The sequence below is a fragment of the Melopsittacus undulatus genome, chromosome 7 (genome assembly GCF_012275295.1).
Source record: "Melopsittacus undulatus isolate bMelUnd1 chromosome 7, bMelUnd1.mat.Z, whole genome shotgun sequence".
In the NCBI taxonomy this organism is placed as follows: Eukaryota; Metazoa; Chordata; class Aves; order Psittaciformes; family Psittaculidae; genus Melopsittacus; species Melopsittacus undulatus.
This window is the reverse complement of record NC_047533.1, coordinates 62,506,164-62,533,811: the sequence shown is the minus strand read 5'-3', so window position 1 is coordinate 62,533,811 and position 27,648 is coordinate 62,506,164. Positions and strand designations below refer to the sequence as shown.

Sequence of the window (27,648 nt, the reverse complement as noted above, 5' to 3'; positions counted from 1 at the left end):
CTTTTGTGGATCATACATTTCAAAATCACATCTATGCAGAAGTAATCACAATTCAAACTGTTCCTCAAGTTTCTTTTTTCATAATGAAAACCTGTGCTGAAAGATTTGAGATGTGAAAAATAGAGGTATCAAAAGTGTGTGCTATGGGGGAAAAAGAAAGTCTTCATTCAAATAAATTAATTGTTAAAAAAGAATTATTATGCAAAGTAATTTATTCAACAGTTGTTACTAGACTAACTCTGGTTATAGTAAACTTACTGGAATAACATCAACCACTAATAGATTAATTATTGATACTCAACTAAGACCTCACTTTGAGGTCTTCAAATATAAGTTATTCAAGTATCTTTAAGGCAAGCAAAAGTCTGAAGATAAAGTTCAATTCATTTCACATTTCAACATGTAAGTAGTTTTTTCCTCCCCTTTACCTCCAGCTAGACTTATCTCTGTGTATACATGCAAGGTAGATTTCCATGTTTCCTGGAAAATGGAAATTCAATGCCCTTTGAAAGAACAGAATAACTTTTCTTTATACAAAAGAGGTGCAGAAAAACTGCTGAGAAGATGAGACATCTTACGTTAATATAATGTTACACAAAGAATGTTTAATAGTTGGGAGAACTGTGAATGTCACTCTTGCTTCTTAAGTTTGTTTATGTGTGATGGAGGAATCCTGTCCCATAGATCATTAATATATCAGTTGCTATTTCTTTTAAAAGCTGAAACAAGCCATAAACTAAGTTTGTATAGATGTGTTTGCAGTTTATACCTCTTCTGAAACATGTTTTATAAGGAACAGTTTCTGTTTTGCTGACTGTTTTTACAGTGCCTAATTCAAATTACAAAAAGAAGCAAGAAGAAAAGTTGCTGCCCGCTGTGGGAAAGAAAGTGAGAGAGAGAAGCTTGGAGAAGGACCTTCCTTAAGGATTCTAAGAGAAAATGAGGCTAATTCCCGAAGCCTCCAGCCAACCTCGAGGCAGCAGAAGAGTTATGACAGATCCCTCTCATTAACTTAACTTAGATTTGTGTTTTGCATATGTTACCATTTTATAGCCATGCTTTCAATTTTGCAATGAAACATAACCCTTATCTTTATTAGAGTTAAATTTATTTTCATATTAAGCTGCTTTGATGATGAAAATGAATTCAACTAAAACTGAGACGTGCAAGAAACTTTCAAAGAACCAACTAAGAGTTTAATAGAAAAATCTTTTTCAGGCTCTATGACCTATGATCCATATAAGTCCCAGAGGACACAACAAAAAGTGAAGTGCCAGGTGAAAAGGGAGACAACAGGCTTTATTCAATTTCACTCTAGCTAGGGAAAGGTATCAGAAAGATGGTCCAAAAATGTTGAGAGAAAAAGCATATTGTTATCAGAACCTGTAAACAGGGAAAGATCAATACATTCTTTCAAAAATGTCACAGACTTCATATCAGGCTGAACAAACAGAAATGCGAAGTGAAATTGTTATGACCAGTACAAGCTGTTTAAGGATTCACTGACAGTTCATGTAACAGGAAATAGAGATGCAGACTTGCTAAACCCAGATGAACACTCTTGTCTGTTCTAAAGAGACTTCCAATTTGAATTTATGTTTCTGCCTATCCAGTCCAGATAACATTTTAAGGGAAGCCCAACACAGAGGTCAACAGAATGTCAGTTATCCAAGTTGCTAAATGCAGACTTAAGATATTAATCAAATAGGTTGGTGTTGGCTTGGTGACAAATGACAGAAAATTGAGTTGAAATATAGTGTTAATAGCTAGATCTAGTATTGTATCACTTGAATCCTCATAAACACATACAGACTTGTCTTTGGAATTCTCCCCAAAATTTCTTAATCAACTGATTGTCCTTTTGAAAGGGTATTCCTAAGTGATCTATTTTCACTATATGTGTGACTCTAGAATAATAGAGTTTGATTCACGTGTAACTAAAATACTTCTAGTAAGAATGGGAAGCAGCAAATGAATGGTATCTCCTGGACAAGAACTTTGAAGCTGAACACAGTATCCGAGTTTCTCCTAACATTCTCTAACATAATCTCTTAATGGGACATACTATTTAGGTAAATAATACGTGCAACCTTCAGAAGTATTGTTTAGATTGTTAGAACTATTGGGTATGGTAATTCTTACCCATGCTTCCTCACTTGCAGTATCCCCTTGAGAAAGTTTCTGTCAGACTAGAAACTGAACTCATATATTCCATGCACCCCAAAGTTCTCAAGAGTTGACCTAACCATAAGAACTGTGACCTGACCATAAGAGCTATGACCTGACATCCTTTTTGCCAGATCTCAGTGAAACCTTTTTAGAAACAATCCATCTACATCAAGCTTCAAAACACAAAAGCATCTTTCTGGTAGTATTCAGTTGTAACTAAATTGCATTTGACTTCACTGAACTACCAAGAAAGATTAAGAGGTAAAAAGTAATACAGAAATACTAAAAACAAGAAGCCAAGCAAAAAAATCAAAATACTTGCTAATTTCCTAAATGAAGGAGAGATGTAATTCCTGACGTGAAAGCCCTTATGTGGTTGGGAATTTGTTTGCTGAAGACTTTTGAAGTTATACTAGCTATTTGGAGACCTCTCACATTAATGGGAGGTAAAACATTTTAGAGTTTGGATTTAATTCTGTCATCAAAACAGTCTGAATCCCTTTGTTCTCATTGGCAAATGACAAATTACTTCTTTCATCCATAATGTTTACATGAACCTCAAATATTGTGGGGAGAAAGAAAAAGAAACACTGTCAGAAGTGTGGCAAGTTCATTCACTGTCATGAGTTGATTCAGTTGGAATTATGGAACATTCTGAGAGTAAGATTATTTTTATCTCACTTAAGTGACAAGGTAGACTTTTAAACGACTTTTTGTCAATGGAAAAGAAAAAAAAGGCAAAATGACAGGAAAAATGGTGAGTAGGAAAAGTTTGTAGAAATACCTCTTTTATACCTCTAGGAATTCAAAGAAGAAAATACAGAAGGTGTTTCTCAGAAATCTATATTTGAAATTTTTTTTGCAAAGTGTTACACAGAGCAGTATAGTTATTTTCAGTAGGCAACATTAACAGCAATTGTGTATTTCTTTTCCCACTGGTACACAGAAATTAACTCAGAATATACTAAATGGAGGTTGAGAATCTCTGGTATCTTTTCCATGTTTATAAAAAGAACTTAAAAAACCCCTACAAACCACAAAACATGATGTACCTCTTACATATATACATATATACTGTATATATACAACATATATACTATCACTACTAAAATATTGTAGCTTTATATATCTTAGGGCATAACAAAAGAAACCCTATCAGCAATAGTTCAGTCTTAAATAGGGGAAGTAAACATTGCCACAATATAATTTTGGGAGTAAAGAATCAGTTTTAAACAATTAGATGAAGATAAGACATTACTCTGCCACTAACAGTATCAGACTTTAGAAATTACTCTTATTTTCATACCAACTACATACGTATGCACAAAGATTTGTGCTACAGTTTTCACTGAGTTGCTCAGAAGTCAAAAAAATAAATCTATTCATTCAAGCAAAAGAGCTTGGTGTAATTTTGTAAATACTGAAGAGAAACATTTTTACATTATCTAAAACTTCCCTTTATAATTCTCCTTCCTAAAACCCACTCCAAAAGTATACATTTGTTATATCAAAATAAATATCAGACCTAAAGGGGGATACATGAAGACTACTATTTTGCTTTTTTTTTTTTTAAGTAGAAAGATTGACTAGATATTAACACAAATGGGTTTAAATGTGAAGCTGCCATAAAAGCAGGCACATAAATGTAATTCTCCCAGCCGCTATTTTGATGCACATTTTTGATTCCATGAATATTTTATGAAATGGACCAAACTAAAGCCATATAACATTCCTGCATTACTGATGCTTGCGCCCGTAAGCTACAAACATTAGAGGCATGATTGAGTGCATTAAAATGAACTCATTCAGCAGTGCATTGATTACTTGAAGGAGAAAAAAAAAAAAGGAAGTTACTCCCACTTAAGAAAACAGCACACAAATCTGAAGTTTTCAATACTAAAATTAAAGATAACAAATTTTAATAATGCGATATTTAATAAATAAAGGCAGCACAAAGCTATCTCAAATTCTCTATATACAGTCCTGATATTAATTAGATGTGATGTTAATTAGGTCCACAGATTGCTTCCGGTAGTGTACAGGTAATTTAAAATGTCACAATCTGCAAAATGCAGTGACTGACCTGGTCTAGCTCCATGCCTCAGCAATACTGAGAGCAACTAATGATTTCCTTTTCTATCAGCTTGTACATTCACCACTGAAAATAATGCCACAGAAACAACCACACAAAAAAGTGACAGGTCTGCTAGGTACATTTCTTCAGCAGCAGTAGTATAAGCAGAAAGCACATTTAATTCTAAAATGTAAACAGTTATTGAGGACTTTAGAAAATACTTAAATTTAGCTTAAAACAACAACCTAAAGGAACAATAAATCTTTACGTATATTATAGTATATTTCAACCTAAAACTAGGAGATCTTTTTAATCAGTTATTTCACTGTGCGACATGGACATAAAATCTGCTTGAAGCAACAGTTAACAGTAAAAGATAAAAATGTTATTACTATTTTAAAATATATGGCTTACATTTTAGTTTAACTGCTTGAACTACCTATATTATTTTTAGTTTCATATGATCAGTTATGATAATTCAGTGGCACTATTCATGCTGAAATAGTTAAGGATCTGTCACAGTTTACGATGTGAACCACTATCTACAGAGGTTGCAATTTTCTAAATTACAACAAGATACATTGGGAGGTGTTAAAAAAAGTTCACAAGAATCATAAAAGAAGACCTTCATTCAGTAAATAGTAGAATCACCTTGGACTCCTGAGATAAAATGAAATGTATAGAGGTCACTAGGACCAACTTCATATAAAAGAACCTGACTTTGTGCCATCTACAAAAGCAAGGCATAACTGGGAAAGAGTTTTAAGGTGAAATTTTGTGGTTCCTTAGCTCTAGAAAATTCCTCTAAATCACAACAAATCAGACAACAATCAAGATGAATATTTTTAAGATAAAGAGTTATTTGCATTTACTATACAGGAGCTGATAACTTTTTTCAGAAAGATTCCACAGGGAGTTTTAGCAAAATGACATAGACTGTTCATAAGAATATTGTAATGAACACACTGCTTCATCACAGGGTATTCTGACAATTTCCTCAGCTTGACAATACACCAGTAGATCTGTCCCTAGAGTGCAAGCTGCTCAAGGTCAACTGAAAGTATACCTGAGAAGTAGAAGGCTTGAGGACATAAAGGAGAGAAGAGAGATAAAAGGGAAGTTGAGCATCACAAAACTTGAGATATGGCATTGGTAGACTGATTCCCTGATGTGTGCGTGTGTGTGTATATACATATATACATAATCTTGTCTTCCGAGGCCCTAATTTACTTACCTTAAAGCTAAACACACTTATAAAAACCTAGAGGACAGGGCATATTGTAGCACCCACTGTAGGACTGTTTACAGTATGATATATCACATCATAAACACATTATGATATTAAAAATGCTTTAAAAAGGTGTTGCTTAAAAGATTCTTTAAGAAGCACCTCACAAACTGGGATAATACTAGTTTCTCAGGTTGCTTGCCTGCCCTTCTGCTGATGCTGCCAACACTACGGAACTGCAAAGAAGTTTCCCAGAGGCAGCTGAAACAACAGCTGCTTTGGGCATAGTTTACTGGGGACTAGCAATAACAAAACCCCTGTAATTAACTGAAGAGCATATTACCAGAAGAGGAACTGCTATGAAAAATATTCTTTTTCTTAGAAGAAAGCATGAAGAGTAAGTACAGGTGGAACAGGCTCTGTTCTAGTGAAGACTGGAACAAAATCCTCCTCTTGCCTTTCTTCCAGTTACTGCACTGCACTCTCAAAATTCTGGGTTAGCTCCAGGCCTTAAGCTGCTTCTATCTTTATGTAAAACCTGTCAGATTTTCTCTAAGACATACAGGGGTGTTCTCTAGATTGATTTCAACTACTTGGAGTAACTCTACAAAGAAAATCCAGTGTCAATTACATGATTTCCCCCAAAACTATGTGCACACAGACATCACACATACTTCACAGAGTGGTACAAAACATAACATATGGACATACATGAAAGACAGTAATAAATCAAAGAACAATTTCATACTAAGTGTAACCTTAACTTGGAAAGTTAAAAATGTAGTTGTGATCACCGTCTTGCTATCCGAACTACATTATACCACCAATGGTTCCCTTTTCTTTAGCCTTGACAGTGAAAAAAAAAAAAATATTTCAGGCATTTTCACAGAGAGTTAGGATGGAATCTAGAATCTGTGGAGGTTTTGCAACACTTTTTGCACAAATTGGTTAAGCATTTTGCCCACATGCAACCTGGAATAAAAATAAAAGCTTACACTTCCAAGATCAGTGTTCAACTTCAGGACACTTCAGGACAACTGAAGAGGCCCCATACAAAAATTACACTAACTTGTCTGTCTGCATTCATATTCAGATGAACTAACACAATGATGCCTTTTTTCCCAATTTGTTTGATTTTACATAAGCGAACACTTTTGATATACGTCAATTTTAATCTAGAGAACATTGCAGACAATATTGGACCCTAGCTGAATAACAACATACCCATCTTAAAAAGAATAGAATTCTTGCTTCACGATAACATTCAAACCATCTTCTTTCATGTTTGTAAAGCTTCAGAGTGCTTTCTGTTTGCAAAGGCTATCTAAGACGCAAAACGTATTCAGAATTTTCACAATGTAAGGCTCCAGGCTCTGAATAAGAGCAGGCCCACACTCAGTGGGATGCTCACACTCCAGGTTTCACAGATATTTCAGTATTTATAGGCAGATATCCAAATGCAGGGAGGAGAGGGAGGTGAAAATGCAATGATAAATAGTGAAGAATGTCACATGTTTTGCAGCTAACTTTTTCACAGTTTAAGGGGTTTTTTTAGCTCAATAGAACTAAATGAAAACACATTATATTACAATTTCATCTCAAAGATCATTATCTTTTAAATACAGAAAGGGACACTGAAGCAGATGAGTTTCAATAGATTACTTTTTTTTTTTGCTAACTCACGTCAAATGCTTTCCTCAGATTAAATTTATTGGTAGCAATTACATTTTATTCAGATTCGACCCCATTCCCCTTACTTTTCACAGCTTCACCCTAACCCTAACCCTAACACTCTAACACCGGAGCTGTTCTGTTGTGCAGATAATCTACTTCAGAAGGATGCTTTGAGTAGCAGGTTGGACTAATGACCTGCTGAGGTCCATTCTAACTTGAATTATCCTATGATCTCCTGAAGAGTAAGGTATTTTTGTTAATAGCTTCATAGTGTTTATTTTACCTATGACTTCTACAGATTACTGATAACGGCTGATGACATGCAATTCCATCAGTTTTCAGTCCCACTGAGAAGGCACCTCCGGAAACAGTACCTCCCTTATCAATTACCAGGAGGAAATTGCCTCCAGGAAAGTTTACGATGACAACTGCTAGTTCAGCTGCAGTAGTCCAAGACCTTGCAAAGCTTTGAAGCAAAAAAATCTGTTAGTGAGCAGGCAGCTTTGAATGAAGCTTAGTCTCAACACCAGTCATTAAGCAGTAAATAATTAAAACACCCTGGAAAAGACAGGTAAAATACAAGCAGCAATGTCAGTAATAGACATGAAAGAGAAGAGAGGGAAAAAGGATTTAAAAAAGCAAAGAAATAATTCATTTGAAGTTTTAATAAAGTTTCATTTGCAGTCTTGTTTAAAGATATATCAGACTTTGGGGATGTAACCTAATTAGTTTTATTCTAAGTTCTAGTCAAAGACCTTGGACTTTGAATCTTTAACACAGATCAAACATAGTATGATTTACTCACAGCTATCAATACTTTAAAAAGATCTCTTCATTAAATGTCATAGTCTCATGAACATACACATAAAGCAAACAGCAATATTTGATAGCAAAAACCTTAAGAATATGATTCTTACATAAGGATATGCATAAACAACTCACTTGAGTGTTACACTTATATCCAAGTGTACATAAAATGTTTTCTAAAAATATTTCTGATACTGTATCTTTAATCATTCAATGCAAACAACAGCAACACTTTTTCAGCAATTTTGTGATGTATTTGAAAATGGACTTTACAATGGTCAGATAACTAAGAACAGTAACTAATTTATGGTTGGGTTTTTGTGCATATGTCAAATTTTTTAAGGAAAACATAAATTACAAAGTTTGGAATTACCACTTTTGCACTGCTGGGAATATTCCGAGGATCTTCTCATTACAGAGAAATAATACAGGTCCCTCTGGATGGCATTCCTTCCCTCCAGTGTGTCAACCAAAGCACACAGTTTGATGTCATCAGCAAACTTGCTGAGGGCACACTCAATCCCACTGTCCATGTCAGCAACAAAGATGTCGAACAAGACCGGTCCCAACAACGATCCCTGAGGGACACCACTTGTTATTGGTCTCCAGTGGGACATTGAGCCATTGACCACAACTCTTTGTGTGCACACATCCAGCCAGTTCTTTATCCACCGAGGGGTCCACCTATCAAATTGATGCCTCTCCAATTTAGAGACAAGGATGTCGTGTGGGACAGTGTCGAATGCTTTGCACAAGTCCAGGTAGATGACATCAACTGCTCTACCCCTGTTCATCAGTTCCATAGCCCCATCATAGAAGACCACCAAATTGGGCAGGCAGGATTTCCCCTCAGTGAAGCCATGCTGGCTGTCACCAAGCACCTTGTTGTTTTTCATGTGCCTTAACATGCCTTCCAGGAGCATCTGCTCCAAGAGTTTGCCAGGCACAGAGGTGAGACTGACTGGTCTGTAATTCCCTGGGTCATCCATTTTCCCCTTCTTGAAAATGGGGGTTTTATTTTCCTTTTTCCAGTTGTCGGAAACTTCATCTGATTGCCATGATTTTTCAAATATGATGGACAGTGGCTTAGTAACTTCATTTGCCAGCTCCTTCAGGACCCATGGATGGATTTCATCAGGTCCCATGGACTTGTGTACATTCAGGTTCTTAAGATGGTCCCAGACCAGATCCTCTCGTACAGTGGGCCCAAGGTCTTCATTCTCAGAGTCCCTGAGTCTGCCTTGAAGGACTTAGGTGGTGTGGTCATAGCAGTTGCCAGTGAAGACCGAGGCAAAGAAGTCATTTAGAGCCTCAGCCTTTTCCAAATCTAGGGTAGCCAGTTCTCTTGACGGCTTCTGAAGGGTGCCTATGTTATCCCTAGTCTGTCTTTTATTCGCTACATACCTATAGAATCACTTCCTGTTCCTTATGGTCAACAATATTTTTTTTCCCAGTTAACTTGTGCATTTAATTCTTAAGCAACCAGAAAACAACCCCTGATATTGCCACCTTGTGAAATAGTGTAAGCAAAGAATAACAAAGAAAGTTAGCTTCACTTGATATGATGAAAACCAATGACTAAAAGTGTTCTAAATGGTCAAACTGGGTATGCAGAATTCCATGTGTCATTAAGGGAAGGTTTCTTGAAGTTCCCTGATGTGGAGATTCTTTTTAAGAATATGCCTCCACGTGAACTTACAGACCAAATTCAGAAACAGGTATATGTAACCAAAGACATAGGGTTGTGAGACAATATAAGTTTTCGCATCTGAAGTATTCATGATAAATCAATGGTATTTGGTTACTACCAAATAAGGTCTGTTATATAAAGAAAAAGTAAAAGAATCAAATGAAACACTGTTTTGTTTCTTTTGTTCTCTCCAAACACTGAGCAGTACAAAAAGACATTTTCATGTCAGTCTCCAAAGGAAACAAACCTATGTGCCCATACTGTCCTCCAATCAGATTTGCAGTGAACTTTAAACAAATTTGCTAAGAAGTTGTAAGAAGTCTGTAGGACAATAAATTCCCACTACTTTTTAGAAAATTAATAACTTAAGAATATACATCTATCCAAGTTCCAAACAGACAGGTAGAACTGTGCTGTATGTATTATAGAGGGCAGCATGCTGCTTGGCAGCAACTAAGCACTGAGCAGCATGTTCACATTTAGTTTTCAATTTATTACTGAACCTTACCAAGTACAAGTGTTACATACAGAAGCATACAGGAAATAGTATTGTATAAACACAGAGCAGAATGGTGGTTCCTGACTCAAAGCATAGATAGTCTCTAAATCTCTAGAACAGCTACTCTCCTTAAAACCCCTGCCATATTTAGCAAGCATTCAGGTTTCCTATAAAAAAAAATTACACAGGCATTTGTAACTTCAAATCCCTTTTCTCTTTTTGGTCCACATTATGAAAAATCCAATTATAAAAAAATGACAAAGGAAGCTACAAGGCTAATCCTTTACAAAAAATCAAACTGACCTGAGTATCATTTTAAACCAAAAGAAGTTTCTTACAAAAAGGAATCTCACTTTTCACAAATGTCCCCCCACAGTTTTATTTTATTTACCAACTGTACCCAATTTTGTGGATTGCAAAACAGCACTTTTAATTTCTACATTACACAGCACAATGGGGATTTACTATGTAAGTGGGTTTAGCAGACTAACAACACAGATAACTTTATATAGTTCTAGTAACATCAAAAATGCATGTGGGCCACCTATCCCACAGATGAATTTTATTCTGGCTGTACTTTGGAATCTCCTAGAACACACTACAGGTTGATGCAATGAAAATGTCACAAAATGTTCAAACACAAAAGCATAAGAAATTTCATAAGAATTTTAACTTTTGCCTTTTTAGACCTTTATAGTACTTCGTTTTGCAATATTAACATCTTTATTTTTTTTTTTTGATCTGAACATAGATGATTTCTGCCTGAAGCCAAACCAATTGGGGAAATTTTGCTTAAATGTGCGTATTTCCTCTGCATATATACTCATGAATGTATGCCGAGTTTCTTTCATTTATGCATTACAGTTTTTAATTGAAAAACACTTGCCATAAATACAAAACCAACCATCTCTTATGAATGGATTAAATAGGACCTGCTAAGAACAAGAAAATAATCAATTTAGGTTTTTTATGTTCCAAAACAAAAAGTTGATGTTATGAACTTTCTGTAAATTGTTGTTTACCAAACATATTTAGAAATTCGTACTTAATCTTCAGAAGCTTGCATCAAAAGCCCATTAAACTGGACAGGGATTTTTCCACCAAGCTCTATAATGCTTTGATTAAAAACTTTAATTTCAGCAGCATGGTTACATGATAGGCACAATCCTACTTCTTGGTCTTAATCCAAATTATCAAAGTTTGTAGGAACTGTGTTTCCCACCCCCACTCCTACCCCCAAATTAATTAAATTTATTTATAAGTTCCTTGTGTTTGGTAGCCTTTCAACCAAAAAATTCTGTATAAAATTCTAATATATAAAATAGACTGTATTTTATCCATGATTACAGATAGAACAATTAGATCTTTCTCATAAATTAGGTGCAATTTATTAATATTTTGGGGTAGGTGCAGAGAGATCAGAAATTATCAACTCTGGCATAACACTGCTCTGACTGAAAAGCAACAGGAGTTTAACATTGCTTGCAATCAAGGCAGAACTGGATTAAGACTGAACACTTAGAAATCTTCATTAATTTGGAGAATATGGCAGATTTTTTGAAGTGTCTAAGCTTATTTTAGAAAGGACTGAGGAGACCCTGATCAGGAATTCTTTAAGAATTGCAGCCCAGAAAACACACACAAAGACAGACAAAATTTGATTCACAGATTAGCTGTATGTTATAGGAGTCATCAATGAGATATCTAACACTGTCATTTGCTTTGCATTCTCTGTTATTAATTCTGTCTGCCTTTAGTCTTTCTGGTCTGTAAGCATTTCTTTTTGTTGATCCTTATATGCTAGCAGAGTACAAATCTGATGACTAATTCGAAGTCACCACTGCATTGAGAGAACAGCATAATGTTTACACAAGTAACAGCTCTTATACCTGGGGTTATGCAGTTTCTGGCATGGCACTGATTTACATTTAGAATTAATTGTGAAAGTTTTATTCACTAGACTACACTGTGATATTTTCGTGCTTTCTCAAAACTAGTTAGATGTATCCAGGAATGTTTCCAAGCAACCAGAAGGTATGAAAAGGTATGTCTATCCTAGTAAACTCTCTTAGCCTTCAAAACAGTGTGACTACTTGAAAACTGTTAGAAAAAGTCCCTGCAACACTCTTAATTACCAAACTGCACCCATGAATAATTGCAGGGCAGGAAGGTCCAAGTTAGCACAAGCATTTGAAGGACTAGTAACACCATTTTAGCACTAGGCTATGCTCCAGCAACCATAGACGTTCCTGAGCATGGCTTTACTCATGCAGGAAAGCAACCATGGTGGTCCGTGGATGTCTACCTTTGTTGCTAACCTCTGAAGTGTAAGTGTTGAGATTCTTGCATTATTTGAGAGTGGGAGGATAGATATTTATAGTAAATTTGTAGTGATGATGTTTTCATTACTTCCAGAGTTCTTGATGCGACTTTTCCTTCTCCACTGTTCCACAGACAATGTACCACTAACCTATATTTTATAAGGGTGCACCTTAAGGAAAACACCATCAGATATATTAATTAGTCATCTTTAAGATTCTCTTCTCTCACAAATGCAGAATTGTTTGATATTAAGATTGAAATTTTGGTGTCATCTGCAGTACTTGCTTGAAAACACTGGTTATTTTGAAAGTGTGTGCACACATGTATGCATACATATGTCTGCATATATATGTGTATGTATATATACATGCACATACATACATACCCATGTACACACATATTTATACAAACACATCTATTATTTGTAGTGGCCTTAACAGTTGCTATTAGAATAAGTACACTGTCAGATATCTGTTTTTATTTTTTATTATGCTTTTGAATAACACAGAAATATACTATATTTAATTTTGTTATAACCTATTTGAAGCAAATCCAAGTACAAATTCATTGTTTCACCTGGACTTGTTTTATTACTGACGTATGTTATCTGAATCTTTTTCAAGAAGGGGAAAATGGATGACCCAGAGAATTACAGACCAGTCAGTCTCACCTCTGTGCCTGGCAAACTCTTGGAGCAGATTCTCCTGGAAGGCATGCTAAGGCACATGAAATACAACAAGGTGCTTGGTGACAGCCAGCATGGCTTCACTAAGGGGAAATCCTGCCTGACCAATTTGGTGGCCTTCTATGATGGGGCTATGGAACTGATGAACAGGGGTAGAGCAGTTGATGTCATCTACCTGAACTTGTGCAAAGCGTTCGACACTGTCCCACACGACATCCTTGTCTCTAAATTGGAGAGGCATCAATTTGATAGGTGGACCACTCGGTGGATAAAGAACTGGCTGGATGGGTGCACACAAAGAGTTGTGGTCAACGGTTCAATGTCCCACTGGAGACCAGTAACGAGTGGTGTCCCTCAGGAATTGGTGTTGGGACCGGTCTTGTTTAATATCTTTGTCACTGACATGGACAGTGGGATTGAGTGTGCCCTCAGCAAGTTTGCCGATGACACCAAGCTGTGTGGTTCTGTTGATACGCTGGAGGGAAGGAATGCCATCCAGAGGGACCTTGACACACTTGTGAGGTGGGCTGATGCCAACCTCATGAAGTTTAACCATGACAAGTACAAGGTCCTACACCTGGGTAGGACTAATCCCAGGCACAGCTACAGGTTGGGCAGAGAAGCGATTCAGAGCAGCCCTGCAGAGAAGGACTTGGGGGTGTTGGTCAATGAGAAAATGAACATGAGCCGGCTTCAATGTGTGCTCGCAGCCCAGAAAGCAACCGTATCCTGGGCTGCATGAAAAGGAGCGTGACCAGCAGGTCAAAGGAGGTGATCCTGCCCCTCTACTCTGCTCTCATGAGACCTCACTTGGAGCATTGTGTGCAGTTCTGGTGTCCTCAACATAAAAAGGACATGGAACTGTTGGAACAAGTCCAGAGGAGGGCATCAAGGATGATCGGGGGACTGGAGCACCCCCTGTATGAAGACAGGCTGAGAAAGTTGGGGCTGTTCAGCCTGGAGACGAGAAGGCTTGGAGACCTCATAGCAGCCTTCCAGTATCTGAAGGGGGCTATAGGAGTGCTGGGGATGAACTCTTCATTAGGGACTGTAGTGACAGGATAAGGGATAAGGGGCTAAAACTTAAACAGGGGAAGTTTAGATTGGGTATAAGGAAGAAATTCTTTGCTGTTAGGGTGGTGAGGCACTGGAATGGATTGCCCAGGGAGGCTGTGAATGCTCCAGCCCTCGCAGCATTCAAGGCCAGGTTGTACAGAGCCTGGGGTGACATGGCAGGGAGGCTGGAAATAGATGCTCTTAAGGTCCTTTCCAACCCTAACTATACTATGATTCTATGATTTAACAGAGTTTTTTTTTAAAGAAGTTAAAATCTCATTCTGTAAAGAAATATCACTAAATGTTTGCTTCAAGCCAAATGTTTCATTTGTGCCTGTAGAATGCTACCCAATTATTAGTCTTTTCTTTCCTTTCTCTACTGACAGCCATAATCACCTGCATCCAAATACCATGACTGAAGTCTACACTGCTGACACCTCAAATATTTATCTTTGAAGATTAATGAACATCAGATTATATCCAGCCTTTAGGACAGGGACCAGGCTGAAAGTCAAAGAACTTTAAATTTGATTACACAAATATTACCCAGCAAATTTATTGATTAGCTTCCAAGGCAAACAACAACCTTTACGAATACACGTTTAACTTTATATTCACAAGCAATCAGTCCTAAGCATATATAGACAGCTTCCATTCACAAGTAATAAAAAATACACTGTTGGGTGAGAGAACTGAATAAAACTGGTACGAGATATTTAGAGTTAAAAAGATGCACATATGAGCAAAAGACTAACTTTGTGTTCCTGCAAATTTTCCTATCTTCCTGACTGCACTATTAATCAATGAAGTTAATATAGATACAATGATTTAAATCAGATGAAAGTATCATGTAAATGTTAGGTGTCATTCACATACCTACAGAGATATCCTTGTATTTATATAGAATTATAGAATGGCTAGGTTTGGAAGGGACCTTAAAGGTCTAGTTCCAACCTCTAGCTCCAAACTGCCTGCCACGGGCAGGGACACCATCCACTAGACTAAGTTCCTCGAGGACTATAGGCACAAATACATATTCGTATATGTATATATTAATGCATACATACCTGTCTATACATGTGTATCTATTCCTGTATGTATATGTATATACACACCCATAGGAAGTGAGCATCTGACTCATTCAGTTCACAGGATAATTAGATTACATAATTATAAATAACTGAACAAAAAGACCAATTTACAAACTATGTCCATCTGCCCTAATATTAAAATTAGCACGTTTAGAATGTTACATATAACACTATAAATACTTATGCAATTTTATACAATGCCAACTCAACACCTGCTCCTACACCTTTTCTTCAAACAGAACTTGTGATTTAAATTTTCACCTACTGAAAATAAAGAGTGCATGGAATACATCTGCTGTCTTTTACTCAGTAGTCCCTCAAAACAAATCCTACTCTTACTCTCCCAGTTTTTTCCTTTTTTTTTTTTTGCCTTGCTCTCCCTCCGGAAAGAAACATTTGCAAAGGACGGATCCTATGATACAGTGGAGCTTTACTCTGGACAGTGAAAAAACACTTTGCTTTATCTCTTCCTACCAATGTTAATAATAAGCTTCCCTTCTGGAAGTTTCTAATATTTTACAGCAGGAAAATGAAATTCACCCTTCTCTGAGAATCTCAAAGTGTATTTCATAACTATACTTATTGTTTTTTTGTAACGAGCTTAAATATATTTAAGTATCCAGCAACTTTTGCTTAACACATCATAGAATTAGGAAATGCTGGGTTTTTTTTGGCAGTGATTGGATAGCAGTAGTGAGACACACTTAGTATAAGCCTTTGAAGCTGCAAAAAGATAGGGATATTTGCTTTTATGCACATTCTCATAATTTTATTTTTTAGTAACTGAAGGACCAGTAAAAAACCTGCAAAAAAACCCCAAACCAAATCAAACCATCAACTTCAATAATTTTATCCTGCTGAGCATCAGACAGATAAGTTAATTAAGCATTTTTCACTCAAAATGAAGATAACTTGGTTGTGACTGACTGGGCTTTAAGTAAGCACTATCTTACCTACTGGAAAACCGGATTTAGCTTAACTTAAATTCCTAAAACAATCCTGGAATAAATACATACTCAGACTATTCCCAAGCATTTAAAGAAAACATGAAAATATTATAGCCAACTCCAACACATCAAGAGCTAATGTCATCAAACCAGTCTTCTATTTAAGTTAGTAAATTCTTTCTCACTTTGTCTATAACTTTCTTGTAAATATAACTTCTACATAGTGATAATAATTTCTATAATATAACTTCCTTGTAAAGCATGAGGGAAGCGTAGTTCACCTGCAATTATTGTTAGGTGAGTTCAAACTAGTTAGGAAATCCCATATAGATATTGGTTATAAGTAGTTCATTAGAACTGCTTATGTGGAACTATAGTGTGGAAAATGTATTTGATAAGGTTCCACAGATGCCTGTACTAGGTCCAGTTTATTACTTAGCATTTTCATTAAGAATCTGAATTACAGGATAGAAAATGCTTTTAAAACATTCAAAAAATTCCAAAGTAGGAAAAAGAGAAAGCATGCTGAAGGGCAATTCAGAATTCAAAGCAATATTGACAATTTCTAGAAACTGCATGCAAAACACAGGATGCTACTCCATGCAAAAAGAAAGCAACATATTGCATTGTGGCAGAAATAACTGCTGATCTCAGAATGGAGAAAGAATAGTTGTTTAATTGTTCTTCAGAAAAAATTTAGAGATTACTAAAGGTCATGAACTGAATTTGAGTATGCAATTTAAGCTGAAACAAAGAATGTGAACGTCATACTTGAAAGCACATATACAACCACTTGTAAGAAAAACAAATGGGTTTTTTTATCATTGATAGGAACACAAATTTTAAAACTGAATTCAGCTCTGGATGTTGCAGGCAAGACAGATACAGCAACAGTTCAGAGGACAACAGTGTAAATGACCAGCAGCCTAGAAAATATGAGGACATACTGAAAAAAAGTGTGATGTTTCAATTACAAAAGAAGATGAGAAAAATAACCCAGGACAATCACCTCTTAAGGGGGCAGGGTGGGGTAGGGAATGGGCAGGAAGGAGGGGAGGATGAAGGGGAGACAGAAAGGGAACAGAAGGCTGCAGGTTTTGTGTTTTACGTCCAGGTTTCTGTTAGGAAATTAGGCCATCTTTCAAGACACACCCATTCTGTCAGATATTTACAGGAATGGCACTATTTCCAAAAAATATTTCAAATTCTGTGAATCTTTTTTCTCTCTAAGAAAAGCCATTCTATTCAAGAAACCAGCCACAAGCTGAGCTCAAAGTTGGGATAGTTTCAACTCACAAAGAGAAACTTAAAAATAAAACTGTGATAACTATACAAACCACATGTATTTTAAGCAAAGGTTAGGCCTCCACTACACTTTGGAATTAAAACTGAGAGATTTTATTCAGTTACTTGAGGATCACTCATTGCTTGTCTTCCCACAGCATGAAAGGATTTAATACAAATATAGAAAAACACTTTTTTATATACCCAGAGTACTATACACACACACAGCTTTCAGCCATGAAAGATAATGTACATGTTTTTAAACATAGAAACAAGGTTCATCTTGGTATAAGAATGTAATAGTTACAGTGAGAGCAATAATTCGCTGGAACAGCCTCCCCAGGGATGTGGTAGAGTCCCCATTACTGGGGCTTTTCAAGATGCGATTTGACAAGGTGCCTAAACAATCTCATCTTGGTAATCTTTCCCATGAAAGTTTGGGCCAGAGATCTCTTCCAGCCTGGGCTATTTTATGATTCTAATTACTTCTGTTCATATCTTTTCGAATTTCAGAGTCTCACAGTTTGAGGATACAGATTCATGAATGGAGAAAAGGAGCTTGTGGTAAGATACAAATCTGAAGCAAACACCAATGTGACAGTCATGTACCAACAAACTGGGTGCCTTGTTCACTCAAACTGCCAGAAGGTAGTTTTTAAAAAGGACACAAAAAATATAGGCCATTTTATCCAAGTGTAAATTGGAGGCAGGACTACACTGAATTACTCATTTATACCTCTTAAATCAATTCAGTTTGTGTAACCACAGATGCCATTCTATTCAAATGCTGATGGCCTGAGGCAGCATCAGGAGTCTCATCAAAAACAAGCAAAATGAAGTAAGGTCAAACCCAAAGAAACTTTGCACTGAACAAATGTACCCTTTAAACTTGTGTTTTGGTTTTCATCTGATGGAGTACTCTCAACAGTAGATGGAATGTCAGAGGAAACAGATCTGTGAATAATTACAGATTTTTCTGTCTTCCTATTTGCAGCTCCAAAAATTAAAATTGTAACTGTTTTAAAACTTCTTTCAAATTATGGTTGCAAATCAAAGATGGCTGTCTAAAATACTGGTAAAATTTAGCTTTATGATCTCAGTGACTTACCTTGTTCCTCTTTGATGAGGCCCATATTTGCATGTGCTTGTGCCTCTCTTTTCCTTATATCAGTTGTTATTAGTTTAGCAGTGTTAAAGCATTCCTCATAAAAGTAATTACTTAACCACTTGTCCTCAGGGTCATTGAAATAGTAGGCCAGGTTAAGCTGGTTGTCATACACCTCCTCATAGTGCCCTTCAAGAAAAAAAATATAATCAAAATGTTAGATTATTATCAACTTTCAGAAATTTTACAAATCCCAGCAATAATCATGTAATGAAAATTATGAGCTATTTATATTTCCACCACTCAAATACCAAGTTCTCCTACATGTCCACTCAAAGAAATATAAGGGGAAAATTATAACCTTTCAGATTAGGCAGAACTTTCACCTACATGTCCACTCAAAGAAATATAAGGAGAAAATGATAACCTTACAGATTAGGCAGAACTGAGAACTTTACAAAACCACAATCAATTGCTCTTATTTTGTATGCAAAAACCAAAATTCAGTTCAATAAAACATGTAGAACCTAGATAAGACAAAAGAAAGAAGCTACAGTGAGAAAATAAGCACACAATCACTTCCAGAGGAGTGTTTGTCTGAGCCCCTTAAACCTGAAAAGGCACTGAGAGCTTTCAAAACAGGTCTAAGGGAGTGACTATGGTGATGGAGATAAAGAGACAAATAGATCACTTTGCAATCAAAACCCATTAATTCATACAATTTAAAATGTTTAAAGAAAGACTTTCTTCTAAGTCTTACTGCTTTAATTTATATTCCCATTTTTATAATCCTCAAAAATTAAGGACAAAGAAATTCTACACCTTGCCACGAAAAAGACAGGTCACTAGGTATTGCTTTCAGAACAAGTGTGGAAAGTAGGGGAGACTCCTTTTTGATCTGAAGAAAAAACCTGATCCGGCTCTTTTTCATCTCAGACAGCTAAATGAACACACACTAATGCTAAAATTTATACAACAAATGCAAGTCACAAATCTAAGTCATATTACAAGCTTATCAATAAATATATCATTCACAATTTAAAATTTCAGAATGAGAGCCTCCATGGAATTAGTTATTCCTCTCAGAAAAGCACTTTAAAAAGAAAATCCACAAAAAAATCTTTGAATTATTCCAAAACTATATTAATTTGGAGTAGAGATCTAAAACTTATGTGACAACTCTCACAGTATCTTATCCCTAAGGAGGATTTGAGATATATGTTCCCTATATGATACTGAAGAATCTGTAAGATAAAGTATAGCATTGTCCTCGGTTCAGCAGTAGCAGTCATTTTGCTCCTTCTTAGTAGCTGGTGCAGAGCTGTGATTTTGGCTTTCAGCCTGGGAACAGTGCTGATAACACCGATGTTTTTAGCTGTTGCTCAGTGATCTTTACTCTCACCAAGGACTTCTGAGTCTTAGGACACCTGACCCAAACTAACCAGAAAGGTATTCCATACAACAGCACATCATGCTCAGTACATAAACTAGGGGCAGTCACCTGGAAGGGTTAGATCACTGCTTGGGGCAGGCTGGGTATCAGTTGGCAGGTGGTGAGTGGTTGTATTCTCTTCCCTTGTTATTTCTTTTATCATTATTATTATTGGTAGTAGCAGCAGTGGTTTTGTGTTATACCTTAGTTATATTGAAAAATGTATATCTGAGCATGATGTGAATGGTATTCTTTTGATTCTCCTCCCCATCCTTCCAGGAGCAGGGTTAGGAAGAAGAGGGGGGAGTGATTGGAGCGGCTGTGTGGTTCTGAGTTACTGGCTGGGCTTAAACCATGACAAAAATGAACGTATATGTTTCACAGCTAAATTTATCAGTAGCTGAACTACAATTTTCTTTCAACACTGCTTGTATCAGATGTGAAAAGAGAATAATTAGCTAAAATTCCATAGAAGATTTGATTTGCTATTTATTTTGTTTGCGGCTGCTAAATGAATGTAAGCTGAACAGCTACTTCTTAAAAGAATTTTCATGTAGTTGCATAAAGATGTTGTTAAGAAGCACAAGTCTTGGAGCAGTTAATAGACTGGTTAAGCTAGATGTGTGAACAGCACTGCTTTTCTTTTGAGAGTTCTGCAATTTGTAATCTTTGCTCAACAAAGAGAAAAAGGGGGAAAAGAAACACCTGGCTATTGAGCACCACACAGAAATCCAGAGGAAAAAACCCAATATTTCAATACAGGCAAGATCTCACTCAAAGTCCTTATCTTCTCTAAGCGTTTTAAAATTATGATACTGTATCAAAACAAGTTTGAAGAAAAGTTTTGAAGAAGCAGTTAAATTCTGGTCTTTTGTTATCTGCAGGAAGAATTAAGGAAAATCCGACTTTCAAAAAGGACTTCCTGACTGCAAATTCTATCAATCATTTGTGAGAGTCACTTCTATGGTTTGGAACAGCCACAATTACTCAACAAAGTACTTGGAATGTATCACTAAACCACACAAGAAAGTGTTTCCTCAGCCTCATCTCTAGCATCTCTTGTCCCAAAAGTAAAAATGACAAATTATGTATTGCGTAATAGGAAGTAATGTTAATCTCCTGTCTGTTGTCATGATTTTAGTGGTAGGACAAGAGGTAATGGGTCCAAGTTTAAACAGGGGAAGAAGGTTAGATACAAGGAAGTTCTTTACTGTGAGGGTGGTGAGGCACTGGAACAGGTTGCCCAAGGAAGTGGTATATGCTCCGTCCCTGGCAGTGTCCAAGGCCAGACTGGACAGAGCCTTGAGTGACATAGAATCATAGAATCATAGAACAGTTAGGATTGGAAAGGACCTCAAGATCATCTAGTTCCAACCCCCCTGCCATGGGCAGGGACACCTCACACTAAACCATATCATCCAAGGCTTCATTCCAACCTGGTCTTGAACACTGCCAGGGATGGAGCATTCACTACCTCCCTGGGCAACCCATTCCTAGTGTGAGGCATCCTGGCCCATGGCAGGGAGATTGGAACTAGATGAGCTTAAGGTGCTTTCCAACCCAAACCGTTCTATGATTCTGTGATTCTATGGCTAAGTTCTTTGACTTCAGAACATCCTGATAAAGCTTTCCAGCACACTGCACAACACTGTAAGAACTTTATTCTGCTTTCTGAAAATATTGTTACCACCTAATCATGTTGCAGTCTTAAAAAGGTTTATCTAGTATTTGTTTCTCCCTCATCTTTATCTATTCAAGCCATTTTGGAGAACATTGCCTGAATTTTCCATGCTTATTTTTCTGAAATTGAGCTGAAACGTTTTTTCCTCATTCTTAAACAGTCTCTGGCCTTGTCTTTTGATTTACAAGTTAATTTACCTTCTTTAATGCTAAAAAATACTTTTCATTGCTTTAGACTTTTTAGCTGTTATTTTGCTGTCCTATTTATTTTCTCACAGGGTTTCCTCCATGAAGTAGTACCTCATGTTTCTAACTTTTTAATAATTCTCATCAAAATATATAAAATTATGATTTTGAACCAGTTTGTGTTACATACATTTCAATTTTTAGTATTTTAAATAACACCTCTTCCAATAAATAAGAATGTTTCACAGTATCTTTAGAATCCCCAAAATAGAAATATCCCAGAAATTACATCTAGATTATAATCTCGTGCTTTCATTTGTATTTAAGGTTTGATACCAAAATATCAGTTTAAGTTTGGAAATTTGGCTTTGAGAGGAATAATTATCTACATATAGACTTCATATATTCCTGATCAGAACACTCTTCATGGCTGTGAGTTTTCAAGTTTTTGTTCCCCCTTCAGGGCGAAAAAGTACCTTTTAGGTACCTCTTCTGCAGAATATTCAGGAATGTACATCATATAAAACTTATTCATGCATTAGAAATGAAGAATATTGTGGTAAAATAGCCTCATAAAAATCTCTGAAAATGATACTGCAATGGAAGTAACAGAACTGATTTGGCCTTAATATATGTATATCTATGTGTGCATGTGCACACATAAATCTCTGTGTATTTAAGCATATCTGTACATATGCATAGATTAAAAAAACCAAGACACAGTTGGGATTCACCCAAACTAACTGATTTAGATATAGATATGGGTTGCCTAAGATCCCTTTACTTTCATTGAAGAAAAGCAGATACTTCTTGGCTATGGTTTACCTATTGCAGCAGAAGGGAGTGCTTTTAAAAATTATTTCAAAAGTAAAAGGCACAGGTTCCAACAATGTTTACAAGTACATAACAAATAACTAAATGAACAGAGAAATACAAAACCTAATTATAACAACCAACATAAAGATAACAGTACACATTATATGTAGATTACAGCTAAGTGCAAATGAATTTAGAAGATACCAGAGGATACATAAAAATGGTTACAATAACACAGTAAGAGGAAAGATAATTGGATTGTCATTGGAGTAGAACACTAGATGCAGATTTGTTGCCTTTGAAATCTTTGCTACAAAGTATCAAGACACTAATGCTACATAAAATTACGCAAATAACTTCAGGTAGTGCCCTACAAATCCCAAGAGAGGGAATTGACCTGAGGCGGACTATTGCTACTGCCACAGCTTTGATTGAATGAACTTTAATGTGACCCTCTGATGACTATCCTGCCAGTGAATAACAATGAGAAGTGCACAAAGACAACCATTTCCCTGTAATTGTCTTGGACATGGGCTGACCAGATATGCTGGTCATAAAATAAACCCCAAAGAGAGACTTTTAAAAGACATATTGTCTTCCGGATTTGAACTCTGATTTACAAATCAAGAAATTCATTAAGGTTGTTCCAACAGCAATATAGCTAGCACATCAGACTTAGTAAAAGTGTATTTTTACCTCCCCAGGAGAAGAAATATATTAAAATAAGTAAATACTCTTTTCTATAAAATATCCCATAGTTAGTTCAGTCATTAAGTCTTTGAGCTCTGATTTTTTGTATTTTTCTATAGCTGATAACAGAATATATGTTGACAAGTAATCATTATGTATCTGTTGATACATATAAAAAATTATCTGCATCACTTATCAGACAGAGGCTGATGGCACTGGAATGTGATACCAATGAACAGAAACAGAGGTCTGAATCACACAAGCAATTGCAAAATGGTTCCTGCAAGAAAAATGCCTGGTTTTAAACAAGAAACAATTAAGAAAGCACATGAATAAAAATTCAAAGGCTGATCCCATTAGTATGTCCAAAATGATATTCATTTCATAAAACACTGGAAGCTAAATTCAGGTCTCATGGAACATATAAGTCACAAGATTGTAAGAACACTGTAAAGATGAACATCTACCTGAACTGGCAGCTACATGGAGCAAACAGAACCTGATGGAGCAGATGGTGAGGAGGCATGGTAGTTTGCAGTTTTGGACTTTACTGAAGATCTGAAGCAGGGCTAAGAGCATATCTTATCAGGAATTATCCAACAGAAATTTTTTTTCAATGCTGAATTACCAAATTGAAGGCAGTAATATTTCACAAAAATTAAGCAGAAAACGAAAGTCACGCTGTGTTGCAGTATTTATTTTAATATTCTAATATTTTTATGTTTCTGTCACAGATTTTAAATTACAGAAAATGGACTTCTTTCCTTTTGTTTGAACTGAAATTTACAAAATATTTAATTTTTATTGACTTTTGCAATGGAAAACAACTTTGAAATTGGGTGTGCATGCACAAAAGGAAAGTATCCCTATCAAATCTTGTGAGATCTTTTTGTTATTTAAAATAAAAAATACCTTCAAATTGAACTTAAACATTAAACTCCATATGTTAAACAATATAGTATTTCCTACTCTGCATCAGGATCTCTTCAAGTGCATTTCAACTGTCAAGTAGGATCTCCTCTTGCTATGCTCAAGCTAAAGCTCCAGATTAGACCACTGAACAATATCTTTGATTGCATCTTCTGAGACCTCAGGCAAGAAAAGTTGTGCATGGAACAGAGGATCATTCAGTGGTTTGCATGTTTGTGGTGTTCAGCTAGACAGCTACTAAGTAGTGCAATGCATGGGGATAGCAAGGTGGAGTTTAACAATCTCAAGAGAGCTAAGGTGAGAGAAAACAAACATAGAAGATCTGCAAGCCATACTACTATGATGTAAGTACAACTGCTGTCACATGTACATGATCTCCTTCATGATAAGAGGTAGTGGAAGAAAGGAAAAGAAGTACAAAACGGTCTTTAGAGAACAGATCAAAACAACATCATGAAGTGATCCTATCCTGGTATTGTCCTTGAAAAGAGAAGTGTTGTTGTTAATGGAAAATAGAACTTTTACCTATTTTTGAAATACAGATATCAGAAAGAAATTTTTCAACATCCATTTATGGCTCAATATTTTCCACTCAAAAAAAGCCCCAGTTAGTCATTTGTTCCTGCCAGATGAAGGCCATATGGAAACTTTTCAACAGCTAACACTTGTCTTCCAGTTCAGTTACTTGTTTTCAGCAATTATGATTTGATTATAACTGACCATTCATTATTGAAGACATATAAAGGAGTGGCCTAAGATCAATTAAGTCACTAGGAGTCATTTTTTTTTATGTCAGAATGAGACAACATTAATACAGGAAATTCCATTTTTCTTTTGCCAAAGAGATCAATACCAGTGACTTAGCAACAAGACAGCTGATGCTGTGAAGAATCCACATACAGAAGGATCCAGAATGGAGACTGCTGGTTCGAAAAGAAGCATGTATATCAATGGAGTATGTGCTGCAAGAAGTTTTAGTTCCACCTGGATCCATACACAGCAAAGAATCAGTCCCATTTGCTTGTTCAGGATAATCATAGAATCAGAGAATAAACTAGGCTTGAAAAGACCTTTAAGATCATCTAGTCCAACTTTTACCCCAGGACTGCCAAGGGCACCACTAAACCATGTCGCCAAGGGCCTCATCTACACAGTTTTTGAACACTTCCAGGAATGGAGTGGTGGATTCCACCATTTCCTTTGGAAGCCTGTTTCACCAAATAAGTGAAAACTGAGAGTAGGACCCATAAAAAAGCTTAAGAACACACCCACTTTCACTAAGCCTGCATTTTTACATCAAAGAAAGAAATAGTTAATAGTTGACTATGTAGATAATTCATGCCTTACATATGTTTCTTAAATCAGGCCATTAACAATCATGCTTCTACATCTACAGGTTGAGGACAACCCAATCATTCTTCTTTCCAGAAAGTTTATATATAACCTAAACTCACACACAAAGAAATGTTGATGTGTTTGGCATGTTGACACCATTCAGTTTCAGGCAGACCTGCTGTTTCCTATATATCACGAGGCATAGTGTACAAAGAGCACACCCCTTCCAATATTGCTGGTTACATAAGGGGAATATATTCAGTGAAAGTACAAACTATACAGAGATACTAAAGAAACAGGCAGGAAGTAATTTTGCCAAGTTAGGGCAAAGATATCTAATGATAATGATATAAGGCACTTAACTGGTAATCTTGGATGCTAAAGTGGAACTCCAAGACTTTGCAATGAAAACACACAACAGATTTTTTCTAAGAAATGCTGCTTCTGCTGAAGTCAATGGTAGTTCTACAATTTGTTATATTTCGATAAAGCTTCTTTCCTAGGCAGAATCACTGCACTTTTTGTAAGATAATTACAAAAACAATAACTCCTCCACTGGTCCTTAGCAACTGCTGTGTTTTTCCCTGTGATAAAAACTGAATAAGAATAAGAAATAAGAATAAGAACTGAAAAAGAATAAGAAATCTGCTCAGAATGTAAAAGAGTGTTCCTTTCCTCACCCACCCAAACCAAACCAAAGTATGCCTCTTCCAAGCAAATATTAGCAGAGGTTTTGGTATGCTCATCCTTGTTCTTTCTTTTTGACCTCTTTCCATTTTTTTTTTTCAAAATAGCATGGGTAATATGGTTATTGCAATGTTTCTAGCCCAGCCTAAGGCATAAGTGTGAAATCTTACAGAAAAGCTTTCTACTGTAAAATACTAAACTCCATTCTCAACCTTAAGTACCTCAGACAAAGAAAAATTTTCCAGTGGAAAAATATCAAATACTCATGCTTTCTTCATAAACTTCATGAAAAGTCATCTTTTACAACAACAACAAATGATAACTCATACTGTCTAAAGTTTTCTCTACACTGAATTGAGTTAAAAAGAGGCAAGTTAGCACTTCCTTCTAATTCTGCATGTTTGGTATTCCCTAGAACAAGGGTCTGCAGCCTGCGGCACCCACACAGATTCAGTGTTTAGCATACAGCGTACCACAAAGGTTGTATGGGGTCAGGAGTCATGAGCAGATGCAATCTGAGAATGGCAGCAGCTTCCAGGTCTTAACTCCTACTCTCCACCAGCTGTCCCAGAGATCAACTAACTAGCAGTGCCTTTTGGAAGGCATGTTCATACCCAGGTATAGGTTCCATGCACTGGTTTTGGCACCATGAATACAGTGATCTGTTGCTATAGTGCTGACTGCTCAATACACATTGCAGCTATTGAACTGTGTCACCTTCCCTGATTTTGTTCCTCTGCTCTGGTAAAGTAGAGCCAATGTCTGAGACATCCCTTCCTTTAATTGTTCTTGTACAGTATAAGTAAAGCAGCTCACTCTAACAAGCACTGATCATACCAGTTCTTCAAGGCCTTAGCTAGTCCTAGGTAAGGATCCAGTTAGGGTTCAGACCTATATTAAATATGTAGTTAAGATGTAATATGAAGAGCAATAATTTCCAAGCCCTTCTGAAATAATAGTGGGACAGATGACCTCTAATTTGACAAAAATCAAATTTGGTACACTATCATTGAGAGGCTGGCCTCAGCCTAAACCACATGATTGATGCTCTGCAGTATAATCTGCATAACATCATTCATTCTTCTAGTAGGCTCAGTGTTAATGAACTAAGTAAAAGTAGCTACATCATACTTTGATGAGATGATTCAAAGAACTAAGTGCCTTAGCCTGATGAGCCCACAGACCCAACAAGTAAATTAGCAATGCATTATAAAACAATAAGACAGATTATAACAGCCAAGTAGTGATTTAAAGTATCAGT

The 27,648-nt window shown here is 36.3% G+C and overlaps 1 protein-coding gene across 1 annotated transcript in view; it reads right to left on the bottom strand.

Annotated features, from left to right (window-relative positions):
• TTC29 (tetratricopeptide repeat domain 29) overlaps positions 1–27,648 on the bottom strand; it is a 126,385-nt gene that overhangs the window by 73,990 nt on the left and 24,747 nt on the right. Inside the window, exon 5 of the mRNA XM_034064461.1 lies at positions 18,635–18,820. Within this exon, the coding sequence (XP_033920352.1) occupies positions 18,635–18,820 (186 nt within the window). The remainder of the gene's footprint in view (positions 1–18,634; positions 18,821–27,648) is intronic.